The sequence below is a fragment of the Bactrocera dorsalis genome, chromosome 1 (genome assembly GCF_023373825.1).
Source record: "Bactrocera dorsalis isolate Fly_Bdor chromosome 1, ASM2337382v1, whole genome shotgun sequence".
Taxonomy (NCBI): Eukaryota; Metazoa; Arthropoda; class Insecta; order Diptera; family Tephritidae; genus Bactrocera; species Bactrocera dorsalis.
In genome coordinates, this window is record NC_064303.1 from 86,509,991 (window position 1) to 86,534,222 (window position 24,232).

At 39.1% G+C, this 24,232-nt stretch overlaps 1 protein-coding gene across 2 annotated transcripts; it reads left to right on the plus strand.

Annotated features, from left to right (window-relative positions):
* The first annotated feature begins 6,607 nt into the window (after positions 1 to 6,607).
* On the plus strand, positions 6,608 to 23,701 carry LOC105223894 (sperm motility kinase 1). Of its 2 annotated transcripts, none has more exons than XM_049446553.1 (7): positions 6,608 to 6,843; positions 15,654 to 15,753; positions 16,259 to 16,370; positions 18,049 to 18,205; positions 18,532 to 18,640; positions 20,196 to 20,438; positions 21,890 to 23,701. In XM_049446553.1, exons 3-7 carry the CDS (start codon positions 16,315 to 16,317, stop codon positions 22,672 to 22,674), a joined length of 1,350 nt encoding a protein of 449 aa, XP_049302510.1. In that variant the 5' UTR covers positions 6,608 to 6,843; positions 15,654 to 15,753; positions 16,259 to 16,314; the 3' UTR covers positions 22,675 to 23,701. The 2 variants fall into 2 exon arrangements, with proteins under 2 accessions (XP_049302510.1, XP_029405132.1); XM_029549272.2 differs by lacking the exon at positions 6,608 to 6,843 and adding an exon at positions 6,878 to 6,923.
* Positions 23,702 to 24,232: the final 531 nt, after the last annotated feature.

The window sequence follows — 24,232 nt, forward strand, 5'->3', positions numbered from 1 at the left end:
ACGATATAAATTTCTTTACGTATTCTTAAATATATGTACATTAAGAAAAAAAAAATCGATTTTTCGAAAATTCTAACTTTATATAACCCCTGAAGGCACTCGAATTACTAATAAGTTCCGAACACCATCATAAACTCTCTCTTCGTGAGTGACTTGCTGAGCTAGCCAAATCTTCAATATTAGACAAAAATACATTTAATAAACTGCCTTCTTCTCAGATAAATATGCATTTAGGCAACTAAACTCAATGCCAAGTCATAAGCTCCCTTTTTGTAACGAATCTGACCATCTGTTTTTCATCTAACACCTCTCACCTTATATTGTATTATATTTCATTAATTTAGTGGTAATCTAGGTTTCGTAGTCTCTACAACTCCTTACCTGTGCGCTCATATAATCTTCGTTATTACTCATAATCCTTGAACATGCCAAAATGGTATGATTAATTTCCTCTATGAATAAATACACAGATTAGCCTTACCTTTATTTGCCTTGTTGGAGCAGAATTTAATTTAATTTACTCTCTTAATAAAAAAGTATGTTTTTATGTATGTTGTATGGTATTACTTACAAGCCAACCAATTTTGGTAGAATAATATGCAAATCTTTTCAATGCTCAGTCACTCGTAAAAAATAATCTCTAAAATGCTCTGGCAGGCCTTGGAAATCTCTTCCACTTATAGCCACTTAAATATACATATATGTATAATACTCAAACATCTATATATGAGCACACACAAACACGCAAAGCTAATTTGGTAAGCTTCCTGTGAGGGAGCGTTTATTGTTGAAGTTTAACCCTTTAATATAATTACACACACATTTTAAGAATTTTATGCGAGCTTTTACGCTTGAGTGCGCTTATAAGCAATGACCTACTGAAATATCAAGAACGCTTAAATACAAAAAGAAAGCACGGCATTCAAGTATGCTAAAGGTTGTTGTAGAGGTACTCTCAAATCATGAAAAAGATAGCATTGGATAAATTTTTAAATTTTAGAGACATTTTCAGAACTCGTATATTTGCCAGCGATTTGTTATAGTGATACGGTAATCCGAATTCGTTTTCCTTTACTTTTGGTTAGTTAAAGATTAACATTCAGCTATTCGTCAATCATTAGAGAATCGAACAAACTAGTAGCTTAGTTGGGGTGAAGCCTTGCTGTAACATTTTATTTGCCATTTTAATGTACAATTTACTACTGTGGGCAAAAAATGGTAAGATTTTTTTTTTAATTTAAATTTCGCGCGAAAACCCATGTGTCGAAATGTTTTTTAGGTAGGTATGACTGTCAGTGACATCTTTTTCCCTGTTGTTAGTACTGTTAATGACATCTGTGTCAAATCTCACATAAAGTGCATTCGGCGATTTTTACGATGGGTGAAATTATTCAACAAAAAACTTTCATTACATTTTTTTCGCGGAATCAACTTTCAGGTGCTGAAACGTTCAGAATGTTGGAAAAGACCTTCGGTGATAATATTTTGTCGCCAGCAAGTATTTTTCATTGCTACAGATTACTCACAAGGGGTCGAGAACGCGTTGCTGACGAGCCACATTCAGGACGGCCATCAACCTTAACTGATGATAAACACATCAATAAAATCAAGAAATTAGTGCTTGAGAATAGACGATTAACAGACAGAGATCTTACTGGCATCGTAGAAATATCGAAAGGATCAGTGAAAACCATTTTGAGAGTTCCTTTGGGCCTAAGAAAAGTGAAAGTACGATTAGTACCAAAATCACTAAATTTTTTTGAGGAAACAGCGTCTCGTTTACGTATGTATGTGAACAAACGCTGGATGTCATGAAAAGTATTATAACTGGCGATGAGTCTTGGATTTATGCATATGATATGGAAACAAACAATTAGTCGGCCCAATATCGTGGCAAAGGTGGACCGAAGCTAAAAGAACCAGTCAAAAGAGGACAAAAAATCAAAGTTGTGCTGAAAGTTTTCTTCGATTATCGAAGTGTGGTGCACTCCGACTTCCTTCCGGCCGGCCAAACTATCAACAAGAAATACTATTTTTAGTGTGGTGCCTTTGCTTAAAGATTTCGCGAAAAGAGGCCGGAATTATGGGCCTAGAACTCATGGTTTTTGCACCACTATAATGCACCGTCGCATATTGCATTGATTCTTGGTGAATTTCAGCAAACCTTCGGTTATTCAGCAAACTCAAACGGCCGCTCTGGGGAAACTGTTTAGAGTCAAATGAATTCTGGAAATTGACTTTAACAACTGTTTCGAGGGATAAACACAAGTGTATTGGAGCCAAAGGGATTACTTCGAGGCGGATGGCATAGACTTAAAATTAATAATTTTAAAATTATGAACAAAGTCTTACTATTTTGTGCTCATAGCTGTGTTAGTCATAAAATTTGCCCTAAAAATTTGTCATAAAAAGAAAGAAATGTCAAATATTACTGCTCAAAGATAGCCGGAATAGAAGACAGCTAATATGAAATCCGTATGCAGTTGACGATTAGTAGGTAATATTATACATACTTGTAAGTTATTGTTTCGGAGCTATCTATTAAAGTCTTGCAATAACAAAAATAAATGTAAAATGTGTTTGTATATTAGTTTTGGCTTGTTATCAGCAAAACTTGGCATCGAGCTTCTAATTAAACAAAAAGGTAGGGAGACGAGTATAGTAATATTCATATTTTTCTTTGGCATTTTCTTATTAGCAAACAGCAAACAAATTATAAAAGGACTTGAAATTCACGAAAGCTTTGAAATTCGGATTATATAATGCAAAACCTCTCTGTTTTCACTCCCACACACGCTGCAATACTCTCAATGACTAGGTTGATATTAATCGCATTTAGAAGTGACAGTAAAAATTTATGTTTTCTTAAAACTAAATATCGCACCTTAATATGAGTAATATGTATGAACTAGCATGTAAAATGAAGGTAATGAGAGGTGGGCGGAAATTGAAGCCTGAAAGATTTAATAGAAAACAAGTAGGGAATGGCTGAGCTCAGGTGTAACTAAGCATTTTATCCTGCCGCAAGAATCAATATGCTATCTTATTAAACTATATTGAATGTTATAGACTCATTTAGCTTCCTGACTATATTTTGCTTCATATCCCGGATATATAGGGTGATTTTTTAAGAGCTTGATAACTTTTTTAAAAAAAAAAACGCATAAAGTTTGCAAAATCTCATCGGTTCTTTATTTGAAACGTTAGATTGGTTCATGACATTTACTTTTTGAAGATAATTTCATTTAAATGTTGACCGCGGCTGCGTCTTAGGTGGTCCATTCGGAAAGTCCAATTTTGGGCAACTTTTTCGAGCATTTCGGCCGGAATAGCCCGAATTTCTTCGGAAATGTTGTCTTCCAAAGCTGGAATAGTTGCTGGCTTATTTCTGTAGACTTTAGACTTGACGTAGCCCCACAAAAAATAGTCTAAAGGCGTTAAATCGCATGATCTTGGTGGCCAACTTACGGGTCCATTTCTTGAGATGAATTGTTGTCCGAAGTTTTCCCTCAAAATGGCCATAGAATCGCGAGCTGTGTGGCATGTAGCGCCATCTTGTTGAAACCACATGTCAACCAAGTTCAGTTCTTCCATTTTTGGCAACAAAAAGTTTGTTAGCATCGAACGATAGCGATCGCCATTCACCGTAACGTTGCGTCCAACAGCATCTTTGAAAAAATACGGTCCAATGATTCCACCAGCGTACAAACCACACCAAACAGTGCATTTTTCGGGATGCATGGGCAGTTCTTGAACGGCTTCAGGTTGCTCTTCACCCCAAATGCGGCAATTTTGCTTATTTACGTAGCCATTCAACCAGAAATGAGCCTCATCGCTGAACAAAACACGCGCGCGAAACACATTTCGAACCGAACACTGATTTTGGTAATAAAATTCAATGATTTGCAAGCGTTGCTCGTTAGTAAGTCTATTCATGATGAAATGTCAAAGCATACTGAGCATCTTTCTCTTTGACACCATGTCTGAAATCCCACGTGATCTGTCAAATACTAATGCATGAAAATCCTAACCTCAAAAAAATCACCCGTTACTATATATGTAGTTACTATCGACCAACTTAGATATTGACCAATTTTATGTATTTTGACACGAGGGTGCATTATTATTAGGAAAAAAATCTCTACGAGTTTAAAAAATGTTTACCAATACTTTCAATAAAAAGGTAAAAGTCATCTATAGCCACTGCGGTCCATATACATATTCGGTATCTGGGAAGTTGAACAATTAGAAACCGATTAGGATCAATTTTAGATCTAAGATAGCATAAAAGCACGATTTTTGCAAAGTTTTCTCTCAATTGTATATTCTTTGGCATTCTAGATTTGTATACGATAAAGTGAAAGAATCATAGGGAATTTAAAAATGTTTTAAATTATAAGAACCCATGATTATAATCCGGCTTCGCCCATTTTCACATCATGATATTGGACACTATTATATACCGAGTTTATTAGTTTATTAGTGATTTATCGTATCTTTAGTGGTTTTAATCCCATTTCCGCCAATTTAACAATAACGAAAGAGATACCGACAATATTTGTCTATTTGTCCTGAGCGAATTTGAGCGATTTAACTGTAGCGGTTTGGGACCATTATACCATCTGTTGCAGCATGTTGCGAGAGTATAATGAGGCTGTGGTGTAATATTTCCCCATCACTTATGTACGCTGTAAGGCGTGCAGGACGCTGATATACATATGAACAAACATACAGTATACGAGTATGTCTCTAAGAAAACATGAGCACCAAGCAAACACAGAGAGTAGGGAGTCAACGGATGCAGTTTACACGCTCAAGCATTACGGCGTAAGCAAAGCATCTGCTACGGTTATGAATTGCGCTCGTTAGAATAATTTATGTGAGCCACATAAATCTGATTTTATTATTTATAATTTTGTAAAACATGAAATGTATTTTCCAGCGACCATCTAACTACCAGCTATTGAAGTGTTTTTGTTTGCGTTTTTTAGCGCAAAATACTTACTTTACTGGTGTTCCAGTAAGGCAAGCTGAACACCAGCGCGGGTGTGTTGTTGAAGATGACATCAAGTGTAGAGTGTAACTAAAAATAGATCAACTAACAGAGATAAATTGTGGTCTTTATGTAAATTTACAATATGCACTGGCCTTGCCTTATTGACACAAACTTACATATTCATATGCCATATGCTTTTCTCGGAAAATGATAATACATACACACAAGTAAGAAGTTTCTAAATTTAGGAGGATATACTCATATTATATATTGTGATAAAAAATTACCCGGAAAGTATTAATAAAACCCAAAATATTTAATTATTCATCAATATTTATTTTGTCGCTTTCAAAGTAATCCCCACCAGATGTAATACACTTATGCCAACGATTTTTCCAGTCCTCGAAACACTTTTCATAAGCACTTTTTGTGATGCATCAAACCACGAATATCGAAAAAAATAACGAGCAGCATCTTGATTTTTGAGCGGCTTTGACGTGAATTTTTTGGTTTCAGATCGTTTCTCCCTCCATTCTATGGTTATTGACTTGCTTGTATGTCAAACTCATGGCTCAAAAGCAATTATAATGCTCCCCATGAATGTGGGGTCGGAATTTGCGCGATCAAGGATGCTCAGAGAGACTATTTTTGCAAAGAAAAATCAGCTTTACGGGTACGAGTCGTTTCGTTTTTTTCATTCATTTACCAAAATCATTTAAACGAACTCGCGAAGATGTCGGGATTTTGCTTGACGACTTTCCAACACAATATCCCTTACTTTTTTCATATTTTCATCAGTTGAAGAGTTCGGAGGTCGTCCAGAAGGAGGCATGAATCACCGTAAGCCTTTTTCAATACTGGCAACGATTTGAGACAAATTCTTTGTTTTGTACTGGTTGACAGATCGCACTCATATTTAACGTAGTAATTAAGAACAGTCTACCTTCGGTTGAGTCCACCTTGAAAATCATAAGTAGTCTCCAAAAGTTCTAAATAAGAAATAAACTCAACGTATTAGCTACGTTTAACTTTGTAGATGCAACTATCAAAATATGCTTTAACCTAAACTTTCACTTCCTTTCTTTTAATTTCAGCTTAAAACGAATGTTCGAACTAAAGTGTCACAAGTGAAAAACTATCGAGAATACCTCCACAGCGCCTCCGTTTTTCAAGTCGCTCAAAGACAAGCATCTAAGTAAGGTATGCGCTGATGTCGTAGCGGCAAATTGGATGCGGCATGAAAGGCGTTGAGCCAAATTTGAACTAACCGTTATATATAGCAGTTCACCGACGAAACTGTCAATAAAACGGCAAATAGCGACATTGTCTAATAAAAAATAGCCAAAATATTGCGAGTCAACAAACAAAGAAAAATTGAAACAAATTAGGGCGCAAACTAGAGCAAATAGCGCCAGCAATAAAGAAAGCCATAACAACTAAGTTAAACAACAACATTAAGAGGTCAACAAGCGATTGTCAGCAACCAAGAACATCCGCCACAGACACACGACGACCTACTCTGCCCACACCGAATTCCTTCGAACGCTTAGTGTCTTGCTTGATATTACTCGTATTCCACGCCAGCCTAGCAGTCGTGTTTATCCGTTTAGGAACGTCGTTTTTTCGCTAAACGCCACCCGACTGACGGCGTATTTGCACTTTGTTTTGTTTCTTGTTACGACATTGTGTATTTCGGTGTAAAAGGTGCCATCAACAAAACAGCAGTCGTGGATACCACAGGTGATTATCACGAGTCAGTGCTAGTGCCGCCGCCCTGTCCACCCGCCACACCGCCCTACCAGCGGCTAACGAAAGCGCTGCAGTGCGATCCAAGATGCGGACACGAGGTAATTATGAGCCCGACTGAGGAGGAAGATTAAAATAAATAGCTAAAGTTGTTAAAAGAAATGGAATAAGGGAAAACAAGGTACAAATAAATTAGGAGCGCTCAATTGCGTTAAGTTTTATATCCTCTAAGTTAGCAGGTGTGGTGCAATAATGTGCTGTTGAAGTCATTAATAACGGGAAATTTTTAGAAAAATGTGGTATTAGAGTAGCAGTAGTAAATCATCTCTCTTCACAATACTTTAGTGAAATATTATATAAGTGATTGCTTTCTTATGGCCGCTACAATAAGAAAACGAGAGAACAGTAGACTAAAATCCTGAATTCATAGCGAAAGCAAATACCAAGAATTAATACAAAAGATTAATATTTAAGTATTTTTTCTAATATGCAGAAGTAGATACCAAGGCAATAATGTACCATGAAACTGAAGTACTCAAGGCGGTCACTCTCTCTCTCTCTTCTCAGTCTTCAACCGTTGTTGATTTTCTTTCTCCGTATTATTGTCACATTCTTTCTATTAATCTGACTACAACAAAATGAATTGATATAAATTTTTGGCGATCCTTTGGATCAACTTATTATGAAAGCCATCTTACTAACATTGTTTCAGAGTGCCAGAGCATCGTGTTCTCTTTCAATCAGAAGTGGCAAGATATCTAGAAATATATTTCTATGAAGTGCGACTTCTTTAGGGAGGTAAGTATGCATCCACTCCGATATCAGAGGTAGTATACAGATGACGAGCTCGCTAACATTGAACTCAAAACTAGTCAAGGAGTGCAGGATTTCACTAGCATTAGCATCCAGTTACTTTCACATGGCCTGGTCATAGCAAAATCGTTGGAAATTGTAAAGCTTCTGGCCAAGAGTGAATCGTATAAGGTCAATGGAACTACCAGCTCTTAACAAGGTTCACAAGGACACTATCCATTGGTACTCATGCCACGTGACTAAGGTTTTGGAGGACTCAACTTATCAAAGTTGTAGGAATTAAGATGAGATGAAAACATCTGTACACTTTCCTTTCACTGTCTAGCGTTCGCCAGACCTAGGTTGAAGCATCTTGGTTGCCACATATTTTACGAGCCCGGCAAATTGGCTGAAATTGATTTTAGGCACCTCAAAATTTTTATGACAGGAAGCTCTAGGTGTTTTACCGATAAGCGACGGTCTTTTTGATCCAAATTTAGGAGTTTTGAGCGGGTAAGGTAAGCGTGTTAAGTTCAAGTGGGTTTATTCGTGACTTCACGAAAAATCAGTTTATTTACCTAACCTAATCAATTGTATCTTACTCAATGAGAGAAATGTTTTCAATAAGTCAAAATCATTAAACATTGATGTCTCATTGAGAAGATCCGGTCTTAATCTTGAACCAATCATTTTAAGAAAGCATTATTATTAGAGTACTTTAGGTTTGGTTGCGAAAGATGGCTGATCACTCAGTATGGCGGGAGATCACACTTAGACTGTCATATATAGTCTTTTTTGAAGCCAAAAAAAAAACTCCTGTACTTGAGTTACAGTTATCTTCAAAAGCGCCTTGAGGTACATATGTGAACCAAGGAGTCTTCGCCTTGAACTGGCAAATGTGGAACATTACAGAAAGGAATGTTGAGATGATTCCATACTATCTATTTCTCTCCCCTAGTAAGCAGTTGCCCAACACTGGCTGATTTGGTCTTAGGCTCAGTCCAGTACTCAACTGTCCCATTCTTTGGTTAGAGTAAATACGAGTATTCCATTGAAAATAGTACTATCATTTAACTAATATTATGACATATCTAAAGGAATTATAAGTTTTTGTTTCGTAGGCCGATAAGCCCATTAATGCATATATCGTATACCTCAAAGCCATTTCCTTAATTCCGCACCCTTAAACATTCGTGGGGCACATGTGCCAATATTTCGCGGTCGATTGCGCAATTTTCATTTATACCGTTACATTTTCTTACGTTCTTTCGTTTTGCTCGTGCAATAGCTAAGTGTAGATATTTGCCTACGATACTCACTGCCGCAACGGCATGTAGCAGATAAAGAGGTCTATGAACCAAATAGACCGTGTTTAAGCATGAGTACATAGTAAAGTGCGACAAACCCTACAAATAGCAGCACATCGACAGCTTTGAACTTGGACTTGACCGTAGAAACGGTCGAACACGTCGAACTTGTAAGGCTTTTCCGCACTGAGCGCGTGATTATGGAGGAAAATTACAAAATGGGCTTGCAAATGTTTTTGTATTTATTTTTATTGTACCGAAATCCAATTGCCGTAATTGTCGGCATACGATAAAGCAGCAAAAATGCAAAAATAAAACAATATACTCATAATGAAGGTACAAATAGTGGACCGAAAAATAAAAATAGTTTTGCAAATTATATTATGTGCACGCGCAACGGTAAACGGCTTTGATGTAAAATTTATGATAATACATACGAGTGTACTTAATAAGTTATATAGAATCATAGCAAATCTGTCGCTAGCTTTGTTTTCATGGCTCTAGTAACTTCTTCTATAGGTTGTTTTCCACGCCTAACCAGTTCCAGGTGGGACAAAACTACGACCTGTTTTAAAATAACGGGTTTTTTCAAAACGGCATTGCAAAAGTAGACCGATAGAAACAGCAACCATGACATATCTTTTCCCGCTCTTTGACATTTCTCTTCAGTAAGGTTTGCCCCTTCATAATGGAAAGATATACGAGATATAGTGGAAAAATTTACGTCGACAAACGTCGTTCTCAGCGGTGGGTATCTCTGCGACGCAAGGACTGAACGCTTGACCACCAGAATTGTCGTATGTTCGGGAGTTGGACTGTTGTTGGGCTCGTTTTTTCCAATCCATTCTGATGATTGTTTATTTGTATACTTGTCAAACTCATAAAACCATATCTAGTCGGCAGTTATATTGCTCTACATGAATGTGGGATCGGAATTCGAACGATCCCGTATGTCCAAAGATAACTGTTTACGGTATTGTTTTTGAAAAACATTCGGCTTTATCGGAAAGAGTCGAGCAAGAACGTGTTTCATACCCAAAACAACCACCAAAATCTTTCGGCCGGAGCCTTCACGAATTTTTTTATTCGGTTTTCATACGAGAACTTGGTTTTGACCAATCAGTTTGTACGGCAGCTATAGTGGTCCGATAGCGATGGTTCCGACAAGTTAGCAGCTTTTTGTGGAGAACAGTTGGCACGCTTATCAGTTGTTTATATATTATATATTATTATAGGGTCTCCGCGAATTTCAGCTGGGTGTTGCAAACATCATCGCAAACTTAATATCTTCTCCTTCTTTACTGGAGTAGACACCGCTTACACGATTATAGCCGAGTTAACAACAGCACGCCAGTCGTTTCTTCTTTTCGCTAAGTAGCGACAATTGGATATTCCAAGCGAAGCCAGATCCTTCTCCACCTGGTCCTTCCAACGGAGTGGAAGTCTTCCTCTTCCTCTGCTTCCCCCGGCGGTTACTGCGTCGAATACTTTCAGGGCTGGAGTGTTTTCGCCCATTCGGACAACATGACATAGCCAGTGTAGCTGTCGTCTTTTAATTCGCTAAACTATGTCAATTGCGTCGTATATCCAATCCAATATCGTTAAAGCCTCTGAATCATATAGCAGAACGTGAATAATGAGTGACTTGTAGAGTTTGGATTTTGTTCTTCAAGAGAGGACTTTACTTCTCAATTGCCTGCCCAGTCCACCTGTTGGCAAGAGTAATCCTGCGTTGGATTTCCAGGTTGACATTGTTGGTGGTGTTTATACTGGTTCAAAGATAGACGAAATTATCTACGACTTCAAAGTTATGACTGTCAACAGTGACGTGAGAGCCAAGTCGCAAGCGCGACGACTGTTTGTTTGATGACAGGAGATATTTCGTCTTGCCCTCGTTCACTGCGAGACCTATTTGCTTTGCTTCCTTGTGCAGTCTGAGAAAGCAGAACTAACACTTAATATACCCGCGAATATCTCAACGAAGGAAAACATATTTTAGTCTCAAAAGTACAGAAGGAATTGCAATCGCATTTCCTATCGACCATTTCAATAACTTGTGTGCGCCCCGTTACCGCACATAAGACACATTCATGCATGCATTTAACATGGCTATTACGCCAGTCGAACAGTCATGACCCGCAGGCGTTAAGCCAAAGCTACAAAATTACAACAACAATGGAAACGAAAATGCATAGAAACAGCAATAAAGCACGCTGTCAAGTTGCCTTGGTAATGAAAGCTGAGCGCTGAAGTGTAAGAACTTTGGTCAAAGCACAAACTCAACAGGGTGGGGTTGTTGGTTATTACCAGGCGACCATTCGGCACGCAATCACTGAGGCGTTTAAATTTAATAATGAAAAAATGTATAATTTCCTCTGATGGATTAATTGTGTACCGACTTGTGCAAATATTGTTATAACGGTAATGCTCGTATGTTTCATCATGTGTACCTAAACAACAATAACAACAACCAACACACAAATTCAAGTACATATGTTGGCATGGTCGCCAGTTTGGGCCCCTAATGGATATATCCATTGGAATTCGTAAGGGGTCTTTGCTCTTTTCCATCGTTGCTTTCGGGCAGGACTGGTGCCGTAAAAGCTTTATCAACCACACAAATTCGATGCATGCAAATCGCGAGTGAAGCAATTAAAGCAGTAGCAACGGTAAATAGCACAAAGAAAGGTAAAACCGCAGTAACGGATTGGTGAAGTTGGAAGCAAGGCAATATGATGATGGTAAGAACATCATGTTGGGTAAAACAGGCAACACTTGGCTTTGATCTGGCAAGCCTCTGATAAGCTTCAAAAGCTACATATGCTTTACATATTCATGTAAAGAAGCAGCTGCACAACAAGTAAACGCCAACAACAACAATGTACTTCGCGCTGTGAGTAAATTTGCATAAAGTGAGAGAATGAAACTGTCCGTTCCCCTTGTTCACTTAAATTTAATACGTGTGCGAATAATTGATATAAGTGAAGTTGGTAAGGCCATACGGTTTAGGGCTCTTTGAGCAGGAAAAGTGTTTTGTATACCCTATATATCTACTAATCCTAGGTTAGATAGGAAAATTGGCTGAGTGGAAATGGAACAGTATTCAGTTAAGACTCCTCAGGTGAGCCTTGCTAAGAACTAGTAGTTCCATGGACCCTTTGTGTTCCACTTTGCGCCAGAAGGCATTCATAACCCCATAAGTACTGGTTGGTGACCAACGCTTGCTGAGCTCGTGCGATGCTCATAGATCTAGCGCCCAAAAGCACATAAAAGAAGAACACCTGCTCGTTCTCATCCTGATGGATTGGATGCTTTTTTTTTGCAAACTCATCGGCTTTACAATTTCCGACTATTCAGCTCACTGTCAGCAAGCTCAAGGCCAGTACAGCAGATGTGCTATCGCACTGGGTGAATACATTCCTAAAAGTAGCCGCAATTTGGAGAAGTGCATCTGTTGCTACCTTGACAGCTGCACTTCTACTTGAATGGTACTCAGAGGCAGTCTGAAACAAAAGTTCATTGAAAGCTAACTTTAAGAGGAAGATTATAGATACAATATTTTATCTACAATCTTCCCTTTGAAATGCGATCCATCGGTGAAAAAGCTCAAAGCGTCTTATCTCCAGGGACTGCGCCACATCCACATAGAGAAGATGCCGCTATGAGAAAGATCCATGGCGCAAATAAGTTATTCGGGAGGCAATCGAATGGATAGAGGATCGCTGAATGTCCCTCTCTGCGACCCTTTATGTATCCGGCTTCCCGGAGTCTGCTAGCAACAGACGGGTCCTACATGTAGAACGGCATTAAGTGCCCTCGTTGGTGTTGCACGTAGCTAGTGCACAATTATATAAAGAAAAACCGCGCGTTGAACACACCCTTCAAATCCTCTGAATTATACACACCATTTCCAAGAACGGGTTCTTGGTATTAGTTCATAGTCAGGAATTTTCCCATGAAATCTCCTGATTTCCATAGATTTCACAAATACCCTTCCATCTGCAGCATATCAAAGCTCGATTGACGTGTCAAGTATTTGACATTTTAAAGTTGCCAACAGCAGAAGGCTGAGGATGATAAGCACAAGCGACATTACAACGACGATTTGACACATGGTGCACTGGCGACCGGGGCGTATGAGTGATGTGAAATTCAATCGCTTTGTGCTCACGTTTCATACATGTAGTATAAAGTTAATATGTACTATACACATATGCACAATGTACTCATGATGCAACACAATGTGCATGTTTATAATACTGATGTGGATTTCACTTAGCAAGCGTAGGTGATAATCAATAATAATTAGATACCGTTAATAAGCAACCCATGGCGTTAAAGTCACGATATCTGCACACATACATATATGCTGCAATATGCTGCTACATGTGTATGGGTGCATTCATTTGAATAATAAACGTTCATAGCGTCCCATGAGCTTGGGTATTTAAGGTGCATTAAGTGGCATACTGCTTTGTTGCATGAAATTAGCGATTACAAAATGTTTTAGATGAGAGCATAGCAGATATATTGGCAATTAAATTGAATTAGCTACTAGTTAATGCTTAAGGCAATCTTTATCAACATTTGGTCTCATAAGTGTACTAATTAAAGAGATTATAAGATAATGGTAACATGTAGTGGTCCCAAGTCACAACTCTCCATTTGATTTCTGAAGTTATAATATAATATTAGCTTAGATTAGTTATAACAGTAATCTACAAGACTATACGTTTCGCCGCTGGCTGGTGTTTCTAATGACTCTCATTCTCTTTATTGCCTTTAGCCGTTATAGACTTGAAAATCTTCAGGATAGGAAGACAAACTAATTTGCTAAGTAATATCGGAGTCAACATAAACCACTTATCTTTTATTCTAACCTCAAGAAAGGTACCTGCTGTTGCAAAAATTTCAAAGACTTATGGCAGCACTACGATTTATGTCATCGTTACAATCGCCAGTTCGGTGGGATGTCTGAAGGCATGCGCTCCCAAGTTTTTAAGTCTTGATCACCCGGCGAAACAGTCAAGAAGGAAGTGTTGAGTTGTTTGCACCTCATCTTCTTTCATACAGCTTCTGCAGACGGCGTCTGATAGGATTCACAGTCTTACTGCGTGGACGCCAATGGGGCAATGGCGTGTTAAAAGCCACACAACGAGGGAGAGGTTAGCTTTGCTGAGGACACAGAGTTTACGACCGATATTGGGACAAAAGGCTTTTGAGACAGCGCATGTACCAGTGGTGATCCAACGATGGCCAAACCCTAACAACCTTCCACCCAAACTTTGACCCATCCATAAAGAAGCTCACTGCAACTCTACTACAACGATTTCATACCACCCACACTCCCTGCCGGTATATGGACAGAGAAGCAGCCGCCAGAGTTCGGTTTGGCGACTTCATGATCCAAGTGATCCGGTATGAAGTCAAAGTGAGTGAGGATTTCCGAGTGTTCAGTCACGTGCTCTTTTAGGAACCCATATTCTTTGAGTCTGATAGCAACTTTCGCAGCCATACACATTCTGACGATGTTTGTGGGCAATATGTGTAAGATGGCCCTAAATGCCATGGTTCGAGTGGACCTTAGTGCACCATACAGCACCTATCCAGGAAGAGCTGCCGATATTTCTCTATATCCGCCGGTTGCAGACGGATGTCTCCCATTTGTGGCAGCGGTGCTACAGGGAACTTGTATCTTCTAGTAAACAAAACCATGTTATTTGGGTTGATGGTGAGACCATTTAGGACTGCTCAATTGCTATGACACTGAAATACCCCTGCATCAACTCGTAAACAGTACTCATGAACTTTCCTTCGACCATAGGCAATCACCCGGCAACAAAGATCTTCAAGTGTTTTAAGAAAGTCGTTAACGACCAGGATCCATAGAAGAGAAGAGAGAACTCCACTTTGTGGGGTTCCCCTAGTCACATGTCGTCAAGCACGCGTGCTTCGCCATTCCCTTTCAATCCCTCTGTCACAAAGATGACTGAAATTAAGGTGTTTGAAGTTTGATTTAACCCCAAAAGCGCCCTGAGCAGTTACGACTGCTTCCGTCAGGACTTTATTGATGAATGGAAGGTCCTAACAACGAATTCCTTAACCCTAATGGCTTCCTCAAGCCATGACACTATAGTATGCAGGGCAGTATTCATTAACATGCCTTTACAATAAGCATGTTGCGCTCCTAATAAATGCTCCCTCGGAATGCGCCGCCTTATGTACCAGGCCATCAGTCTCTCTAGAGTTTTTGGTCAGAAGGAGGAGAGGCTGGTGGGCCTGAAGTCCTTGGCCGTAACGTGGGAGCCCCTACCAGCCTTCGGAAGCAAAGTAACTCTGACTCATCTCCAGGCCCCCGGGATGTAACCGAGTCTTATGCAGTTCGAATAGATAGCTGCAACCAGTTACATGAATTAAACATGTTTTCAGATGTTATATTATAGAAAAAATAATGTAATTTCATATGTATAGTTCCTAAAGAAATATCCTTAAGATCCTTAGGTACCACAACGCACCGGCGTTGCAAGCTATATAAGTGAGATCCTTCTTAGAAACTTTGAAACTACCTGCCCTATCCTTCTGATCTGACACACTAAATACCTGGCATTTTTACAAAGAGATTTAATTAATTTTGAGAAAATGTATACGACTTATAGTTCTATATTAGAATCATAAAGTAGTGTCCCAAAACGTGATGAATATACGATGCATAATTTTTCGGGGAAATAAAACAAACAAACATTTGTAAACAAATTCTTTATCACATTTTCATCATAACATAAATTAATCTTTAATCTCTTTTTAATTCTCAGGTAACCATCGGCCGGCGAATCGGTCTTTACAGATTTTGCGGCGATATTGGACGTGGCAACTTTTCCAAAGTCAAATTAGCTGTACACCAACTAACACGCGGTAAGCACTCGAGGTTCTGATAAGGGTATTGTGCCCGTTTTGTAAGCGAGTGTGCAAAGAACGTAAAGCTCTGATAAAATCAATAATTTTACATCTATTTCATATTTCTGAAGATCATTGAAGTCAGTTACTTAACAAATATTCTTTTGTACTCGCTTTGAAAAAATGAGACATGATGCATAAAGCAGTATTATGACCTTGTCTCACAACAAAGCCAGCTAAAACACTTCACAAAGTTCACCAAACATTTCTATGGTTGCATATTTCGAAGTTTCACTGTGTTCTACAAAAAAATGCTCATAGACTTGTCCTCCTCACTCAAATCACATATCCATTAAGTCGAGTACCATTCATGTAAATGCCAAAGCCCGTACAATCGTTTGTTGTTCAAGGCTCAGCCGAGAAAAAGCTGACTCACTTCTGACTTTGTGTGTCTTTCCACTCTTTTATTCTTATTCACTTTGATTGCCATTTTTATTTTTTATTTTTTATTTTTGCTTTGCAGACAAAGTGGCTATCAAAGTAGTTGACCGTGGTGGCCTGGATGCGAAAGCGTTGCGTATGCTCTCCAGTGAAATAGCGACGCTCGAATGCGTACATCATCCCAATATTTTAAGGTAAGAAGGAAAAGCGGGGGAAAATGATAGGATACTGTAAAAAAAGGGGTAAACAGACTATATGAAACTCATGCAAATTGGTGTGTATTTTTGCTCACACACTCTGTCAAATAAGTGACTTGTCTTTTGCGGTCACATGATGAAATATATTTATGGTAATGGAGTGGAAAATGAAATATGGCACAGATAGCGACAAAAATTGGTATGTCGCAAAATACTTTTAAGTGGTCGACATTTAATTCTGGTGAATTCCATAAAAAAAAGTCCAGAATCGGGAAAGACTTCGCCGAGCCGTTCGATACCGATCGAGATTTCAGACAAGGGTACCCCCTATCGTGGGACATCCTCACTCTGCAGCTGGAAAATAACTCGAGCTGCAGAGCTAAGGTACAATATTCTACAAGAGTGTACAACTGCTGGGGTAAGCCGATGTCATCTATAACAACCGCGACGTTAGTTTTGCTTACTCCAGGTTGGACAAAGAAGCGAAACCAATGGGACTGGTAGTGGACGCGGACAAGACGTGTGCTACTTCGGACTGAGTAGGCTATTAAAAAAATCCTCTCCCGACGAACAAAAACCAAACTCTTCAAGTTCCTCATCATTCCCGTCTTGCTATATGGTGCGGAGGCATGGACAATGATCGTCTGATCTTCTGAGTATTCGGGACAAGTGTTTTGTGGAAGATGTAAAGCCCTGGCAACTGCGAGTACCGCAGTCAATGGAACGGTGAGCTATGCGAGATATACGGCGACATTGACATAGTTCAGCGAATCAAGAGACTGCGGCTGCTACAACTAGATCATGTTGTTCAAATGGATGACAACACTCTGGTTGGTGTTCGACGCAGTACCCGCCGATAGTAGCAGAGAAATCCAAATATCCAATCGCTTGGAAAGCTCAGTTAGAGAAGAACCTGGCTGCACTTGGTATCTCGATGTGGCTCAAAAATCAGAAAGCAGAAACGACTGGCGCGCTATTGTTAATCCGGCTATAAGCGCTTAAGTGATGTCTCAACAGTAAAGAAAATGTAAAAGTTGGCTTTCAAATAATTCAGTCAAGATTTCGGCAATCAATACGATATTCTTAAAAAATTGTATAAAGAAGTTGCTTTCAGTGGGTTTAGAGCATGGCGCATAGTCATCGAGAGCTATTGCACTGTTCCAATAATCTTTGGCAAAGAAAGACACGAATTAAACACACGTTCTAGGAGATAAAGTCTCTACTCCTTCAATTCATAAATTTTTTTGGTCAGTCGACCCTGATCTCAGTCAACTGTTTCGAAAACAAAAACCGTTACTTATTTGACATAATTTGTTTGAAAAACAATCTCTTTTTATATGAGAGTGTATGTACGTCTACATGGTGCAGATACATGTAATCATATATGGATATATGACGGTTTCCTAGCCTTTGCAAGGAACAGCATCCAATGCATTGGTTTTGAAAAACCGAGTAAAATGAAAAATAACAACGTAACGGTAAAGTGGCATAAAAATCTGACGTTGACTCTGCCATTTTGCTGTTTCCTCCCGCTTTTTCATCCCATTGCGCTGCTTTGCACCGCATCAGCCTTTATATACATATATGCACATACATATGTATAGTGCAAACACGTACTTATTGTATAAGTTTCACTTTTTTATTTTTCTCTTTTCCGCTTTTATCTTTGACGCAGGCTTTTCGAAGTGGTGGAGACTTTGGGACGTGTATATCTTGTCACCGAGTGGATACGCGGCGGCGAGCTCTACAATCACATCACCCAGGGTGGCCCGCTGCGGGAGATACACGCTGCGCCCTTGTTCAAGCAGCTGTTGTTAGCCGTAAAACACATGGTAAGCAGCTGGCAATTATATTTTACTTTATGTTCAGCGCAGGCAATCGCAGTAGTCTGCCAGAAAGCAGTCAGCCAGCGACGACCAGCCGGCGGCAATACGAAAGGACACACTGAGTGGAGCACTCGGCCTGCCAAGTGACGGTGTTGGCGACCAGTTGTCCATTAAATTGCGATTTGTGTTTTCTGTCACTGTACTTATTGCCCAGTTTACCTTCAACTCTTCCCCCTCTGCTGCTCACTTACAAACATTTTGTATTTATTTTTGTTTTTGCATGTTTTTCTCGCTGCTTCCGTCTACGCCTGGCGTTTGGTGATAAATTACAGCACAGCTTGGGCTTTGTGCATCGCGATATTAAGGCTGAAAATGTGCTACTGCTATCAGAGGATCGCTTGAAGCTGGCTGATTTCGGTTTTAGCACACAACTTATCAATGGTGAGTGACAATGGTGTGCTTGTGGTGTATTTGCGTTTGTTTGAATGTATGTAAGTGTAAAGAATTACAATTTGTTCCCAACAAAGTTGCTCTCAATGACGAGGGCTTATTTGTGAGGAGACACTGCCGATGGATGGCCAATGCGAGAAATATTTCAGTTATTAAAATACTTCATAAAGCTTTGTTGTTGCGAATAATTTATGTACCTGGAACGCGGTTTATTTGGTTTAAGTTATGAGCAAATGAAATATTCAGAACATTATTAAAAATTTTTGAGATAAATAGCGGTAGTCGGTTGGAAGCTCTGTACTTACAATAACTATGAAGTATATTGAACACTCATTGTTATAGCTTGAAGCCGGGTATATTAACCGGCAAGACTACTTTCGAATAAAGTGTGCAGATTCTTCACGAATTAAGTACCCCTCAAGCTCTAGAGCAGTTGTACTGTAGTAAATTTATTCTTTAGTCTAAAATCTTGATGTTTTACATTCATAACCATCACCGACATTTGAAAGGATGTTTTTAGACATGTGGTTTTTAAGAAGAAAAGTGATAGTTTCAGCCGGCTCGAATAAATTCCAGTCGAGAGGTCTAACGTTTGACCACTTTTTATAGCATTTGGGACCGTATTCTTCTTCTCGTCAATCGCATCGAGCTTAACTCACATCATATATAAACGACTTCAAGTAATGCCGCATAGAGTAGTCCAGCAGAGTTAAATTGAACGACCTTGTAGGCCAAGACACAGGCCCATGACGCGAGATACAGCGCTCACCAAATTTCCTTCAATAAATTGATTGTTTCGTTGGTTGTATGGTATGCAGGCCCAAAGATGGTCCAAATCAGCATCCTTCAATTCCGCCACGAAAAGGCTCTAAAGTGTTTCCCATTATTATAAATATAACATTATAGCAGGCCTCATTTTTCTATATATATGAACCAATGATTCCCTCTGTCCATAGGTCACCGTGACTTAGCAGCGTCTCGACAGAGATTTTTATCACTCCCAATACTAGAATTTCGTTTATTAGCGTACCCAGTGAGTTTGGGGATCTGTGGACATCCCAGTTTGACCCATCCACCGATTGTGCAATGCGCTTGTTTTTCGTTCGACTTCAATTCTTGCACGAGTTAGTTTTTGTAAGTCTGCAAACCAAGATCCTACCGCAAAATTTTCCAATTTTTGAGGACTATGATGGACCCATTCGGGTCTTCTTCGATATCTTTAATATACTGTCGAATGGTAATTGAATATACATACATATCTTGACAACAACGAACTTTATTTGTTGAACCATCTTAGTTAGACAAAAGCCTTGGACACACTGACGTGTTTGCACCACTTTCAGTTGCACAATGTTTCTTCATCTTTTACACACTTATCTGAGTAAAGTTGTCGTAAACACTACCCATTTGCTGACACTTGTCAGGACATCAGTTCAAACCTACAAAGGCACTTTGTTGAGCTGAAAGAATGAAATTACAACTTAAGTTAGTTAAGCCAAATATTTGATTTTTCTAATTCTTTTATTTTCTAACCTCTTATGTGTAGGTGCCAATCAGAAGCTGGATACATTTTGTGGTTCGCCCCCGTATGCTGCTCCTGAACTGTTCTCCGATGATCATTATGTCGGCGCGCCGGTGGATGTTTGGGCGCTTGGTATTTTGCTTTATTTTATGGTTGTCGGTAATATGCCATTTCGGGCGCCCACAATACCGGGACTGAAGGCGGCGATATTGAAAGGTGACTACCTGCTGCCCGGACAATTGAGTCTACCATGCATAAGACTTATCCGTAAGTATCTGTTAATGGTAAAAATAAAGATTATTTTTAGATAATAGGTTGAATTGTGCCCATATTCGATTTCATGAAAGTTATGTGAAAGATATTATATACGAGTACGAGTACATTGTATATGGCTCTTAGATAGATATTAATAAATTTGATCTCTGATCTCTGTTTGAATACATATGTAGATAACAAGGCCTTGATCGTACATCTACAGACTCTTTAAATGTTTCCGGCTCCATGTCGTAGAACCGCCAGTTTACAAAAGAGTCGAGTTAAATAGCTCCTTATTGTGTCTATAGTGAGCAGTGTAAAATGCCATAAGACGCTGGAATTTGTCTTTCAGTAGTTTGATTACGCTTTTAAACCTAGTGAGGTTGTAACCACCGATTAGCAGCTTTACTTGTAGTTGCCAACACTTTTCCCTGTTTTCTCATCCCCACAGAGCAACTCCTTTAAGGTAAGGAGACCAACTGCAATGCAGGATTTCGGTCCTACCAACCTGGAAGCAAGTGCAGAGCAGACATGCTCTTCATCCAGTTTATTCTCAGCTACCTCCTTGTGACCTGACACCCAGACGAGATGTACTTGTTTGCGAACTGATTCGCTGTTCGTCGTTCTTCGCACTGCCAGTGCATAGCGATCAAACCGCTTAAGCTGAGATACTTTCATTGCGAAAGTTGCGTGGAGATTTATTTTTTCAAACCGACTTATAGCAAAGACTTCGGTTTGCTCGGAAAACGTCTCATAGGTATGGAATGTTTGGGGCAGGGTCCTGCAATGCCTGTACTACCTTCCCACGTTTTCGAACCGTTACAACTCCTTAGTGACTTAGTAGTATTAGATCAAACGCAGAGGTATTCCATTCAGTCTTACTGCCGAGTGTAACTTTTAACTTTTTTGTACTTTTTTAGTAAAGCTGTGAAGCGGGTGAAGACCTTGTGGTGTTTCATCACTTAAAGTCATCAATTATTGGGAAGAGATTACCTTCCCTTTGCCATACCTTTCTGCTGTCATTTGAAGCATTGTATGTTTAGCTATTTGATTGATTATCGAGGTCGAGAGATCCGAGTTCCAGCTTATCTTCTAAGTCCTGCCGTTGGTCATGTACGTCTGATAAATTTCAGTCCATTGGCTTAACCGTTAAATATCATATAGTTATCCAGTCGTTGCTTACCGAATTATACTCGTATTATGAAAGGACCGACCGCCAGAACCTTAGAACCTTATTTGTTACAAATCTGGCTTATTATAAATACTCAAAATCTATGTAGAATGACTAAAAGAGAAAACGAAGGCAAATTCATCAGTTCTTAATGCAGATGCCTTTTGATAAGTTTCTGTATATTAACTTCTATCTTTCAAGTTGGGGTACTATATACATAACTATGATGAATTAACAATAATTTTCGCATTTCTTATTCTTTAATAACCACATTTCTTTACTCTATTTTCAGAACGCATCCTCATCCACATACCCGCACGTCGTCCCACCATTGACGATATGCTCACCAGTCAATTCGTTGTCTATCCAAAACTCAGCGCCGAACTCATGCAATATGAGATCAATTTACGTACGAAGCCCGTCAAGCGCTCCGGTTTCTGGGTGCGCTCAAAGTCACGACGCCTGCGCAAATCGTATTCACTGCGCGAACGCTACATGGAGGTGACCAATAAGCCGCCAATTAATATGAATGCACGCAAAAATGACGGCGTATTTGTCGATAATTTTTTACATCCGATCGAAATCAATCGTGATCTGCCCAACGAACTCTCGAAGGAGCCATCAAAGCCAAACACGCCAAAACGTTCTTTCTTCTGCGGCACACTAAAGAAGAAAGTTAGCCCCATGGAATTGGAGAAGGAACGGCAACTGGCCAATGGTAACGGTTGTGAGAATCGTCAATGGAATGCAGATGTGGTCATCGATTGTCCGCTTTTCAAAAACTACGATGCTGAAACGGGAGATTTTATCATGCTGCCAACAGATACCGATGACTTGACATTGGTGAAACCGCTAGAATATGAGGCGCGTCAGCTGCTCGACGAGCTGGGCGTCAACTCTGCAATGTTGCGTGCCTCCATACAAAATGGACCACGTAGCGATATAATCGGCACGTACCGAATTATTGTGAATCGCCTGCAAAAGCAGTCGTGGTTGGCGCGAAAGCATGTCGAGCTGGCGCTACAAGAGATGCCAAAGATGGAGAAGAAAATGGAACGCTCATGCTGCATACTGTAAGGCGTACAATATGCATGCGTTAACCGCTTTCTCTCTCTCACTTCCACTACACAAACACACTACTTGTGCTACTCACAAACTTCCATAAACTCCTTGTCTCTCTCATTTCATCTCACACTCTATCTCTCTCTCGCTCTCTCTGCGTATCAGCGCATCTGGCTCTGCCTATTCTTCTGTCTAAGTAGTAGTAGATATTAATTAGTTGCATCGTGTCTGTCATGTGACGTGTGTCTGACACGTGACAAACGACAAATGACTGCGTGTTTATTGACATTCATACATACATACATACGAAAGCGTAGTTGCGTTGAAACTGTGTAAATGTGTAAGTAGTGATTTCAATCGCTGATCTCGGAGATGCCTACTCTATAATCTCATTTCGCAGAAAAAAATGAAGGGAATCGAAGGTATATAATACGTTAGTCGAATTTCATAGCGGTAGTTCTACTATAATAGACACGTAAATATTAGTCAAATTGATAAATAACCGTTAGCTGAATGTACTCGCTCTGTTTGAACAGCAAGAAAGGCGTATGTTCATATAGACTAGTTATACGTTACAATCGAAAGAAGAAACAAAAACACATACATATTTATTATTAATAATATTAGACACACACGCGAATGTGTTAAGTTCGTTATATTTTGTAATTTTATAATTTGTAAAAACTTAGTGTTAATTGTCAAAAAAGTTGTATTTTGGTTATGAAATGTGACAAGTGAAAATTAAAAAAAGTGAAAAAGAAATCTAATAAACTAAAACTTTAGTCCATTCTTAGTCACAAATTTGTGCCGAAAATTCATGAAGAAACTAAAAATATTTATAAATAAATATAAATCGAAAAAGGCAGCAAGCATTTTGCATATTTGAATTGTCTCCCATGGAGTCATTTACACACCTTTATAAACATTCAACAGAACTCAGTTTCATAAAACACAATTGTGTATCGATTAATTATGTTCGTTACGACGATTTTGAATGTAATTCAGTCCAATAAATAAATAACGAAAATCTTAAAAATAATTTTTGACTTGGCATTCTAATTTTTTTAATAAGAGATGAAAGAGATTTGTTTAATAGTGTAAAAATTAAAAAAAAAGGGTAAGTATGCCTTCTCAAATATGGTAATTTTATATTAGAAGGTAATATAATTAATTTCTGGAGTTTCCATTTTTTTTTTTAATATTTCATGATTTTAGAGAAAAACTTACCAATAAACATGATTTTTCAACGTTCTTGATATAGGTTTTGGTAGCAAAAATAAGGTATATCTTTAAAATTCTTCAATCACCACCGCCGTCCAAGAAATGCGATGGCCGGGACAAAGACGAATACGAGTAGGTCCTTGTGACACTTACTACAGCGGCCTTATAAAGAAGCACAAATTCGGTGTGGGGTTCGGATTCGATATGACCTTTTATGAGGGACTGAGACGCGCTTATGACGACTGCCCCGCCATAATCTCAAAATCGGAACCAGATCGACCATGTTGTGATAGATGGACGACACGTTTCCAGTGTCCATAGCGAGTATACACTCCGAAGACCTAACATCAAC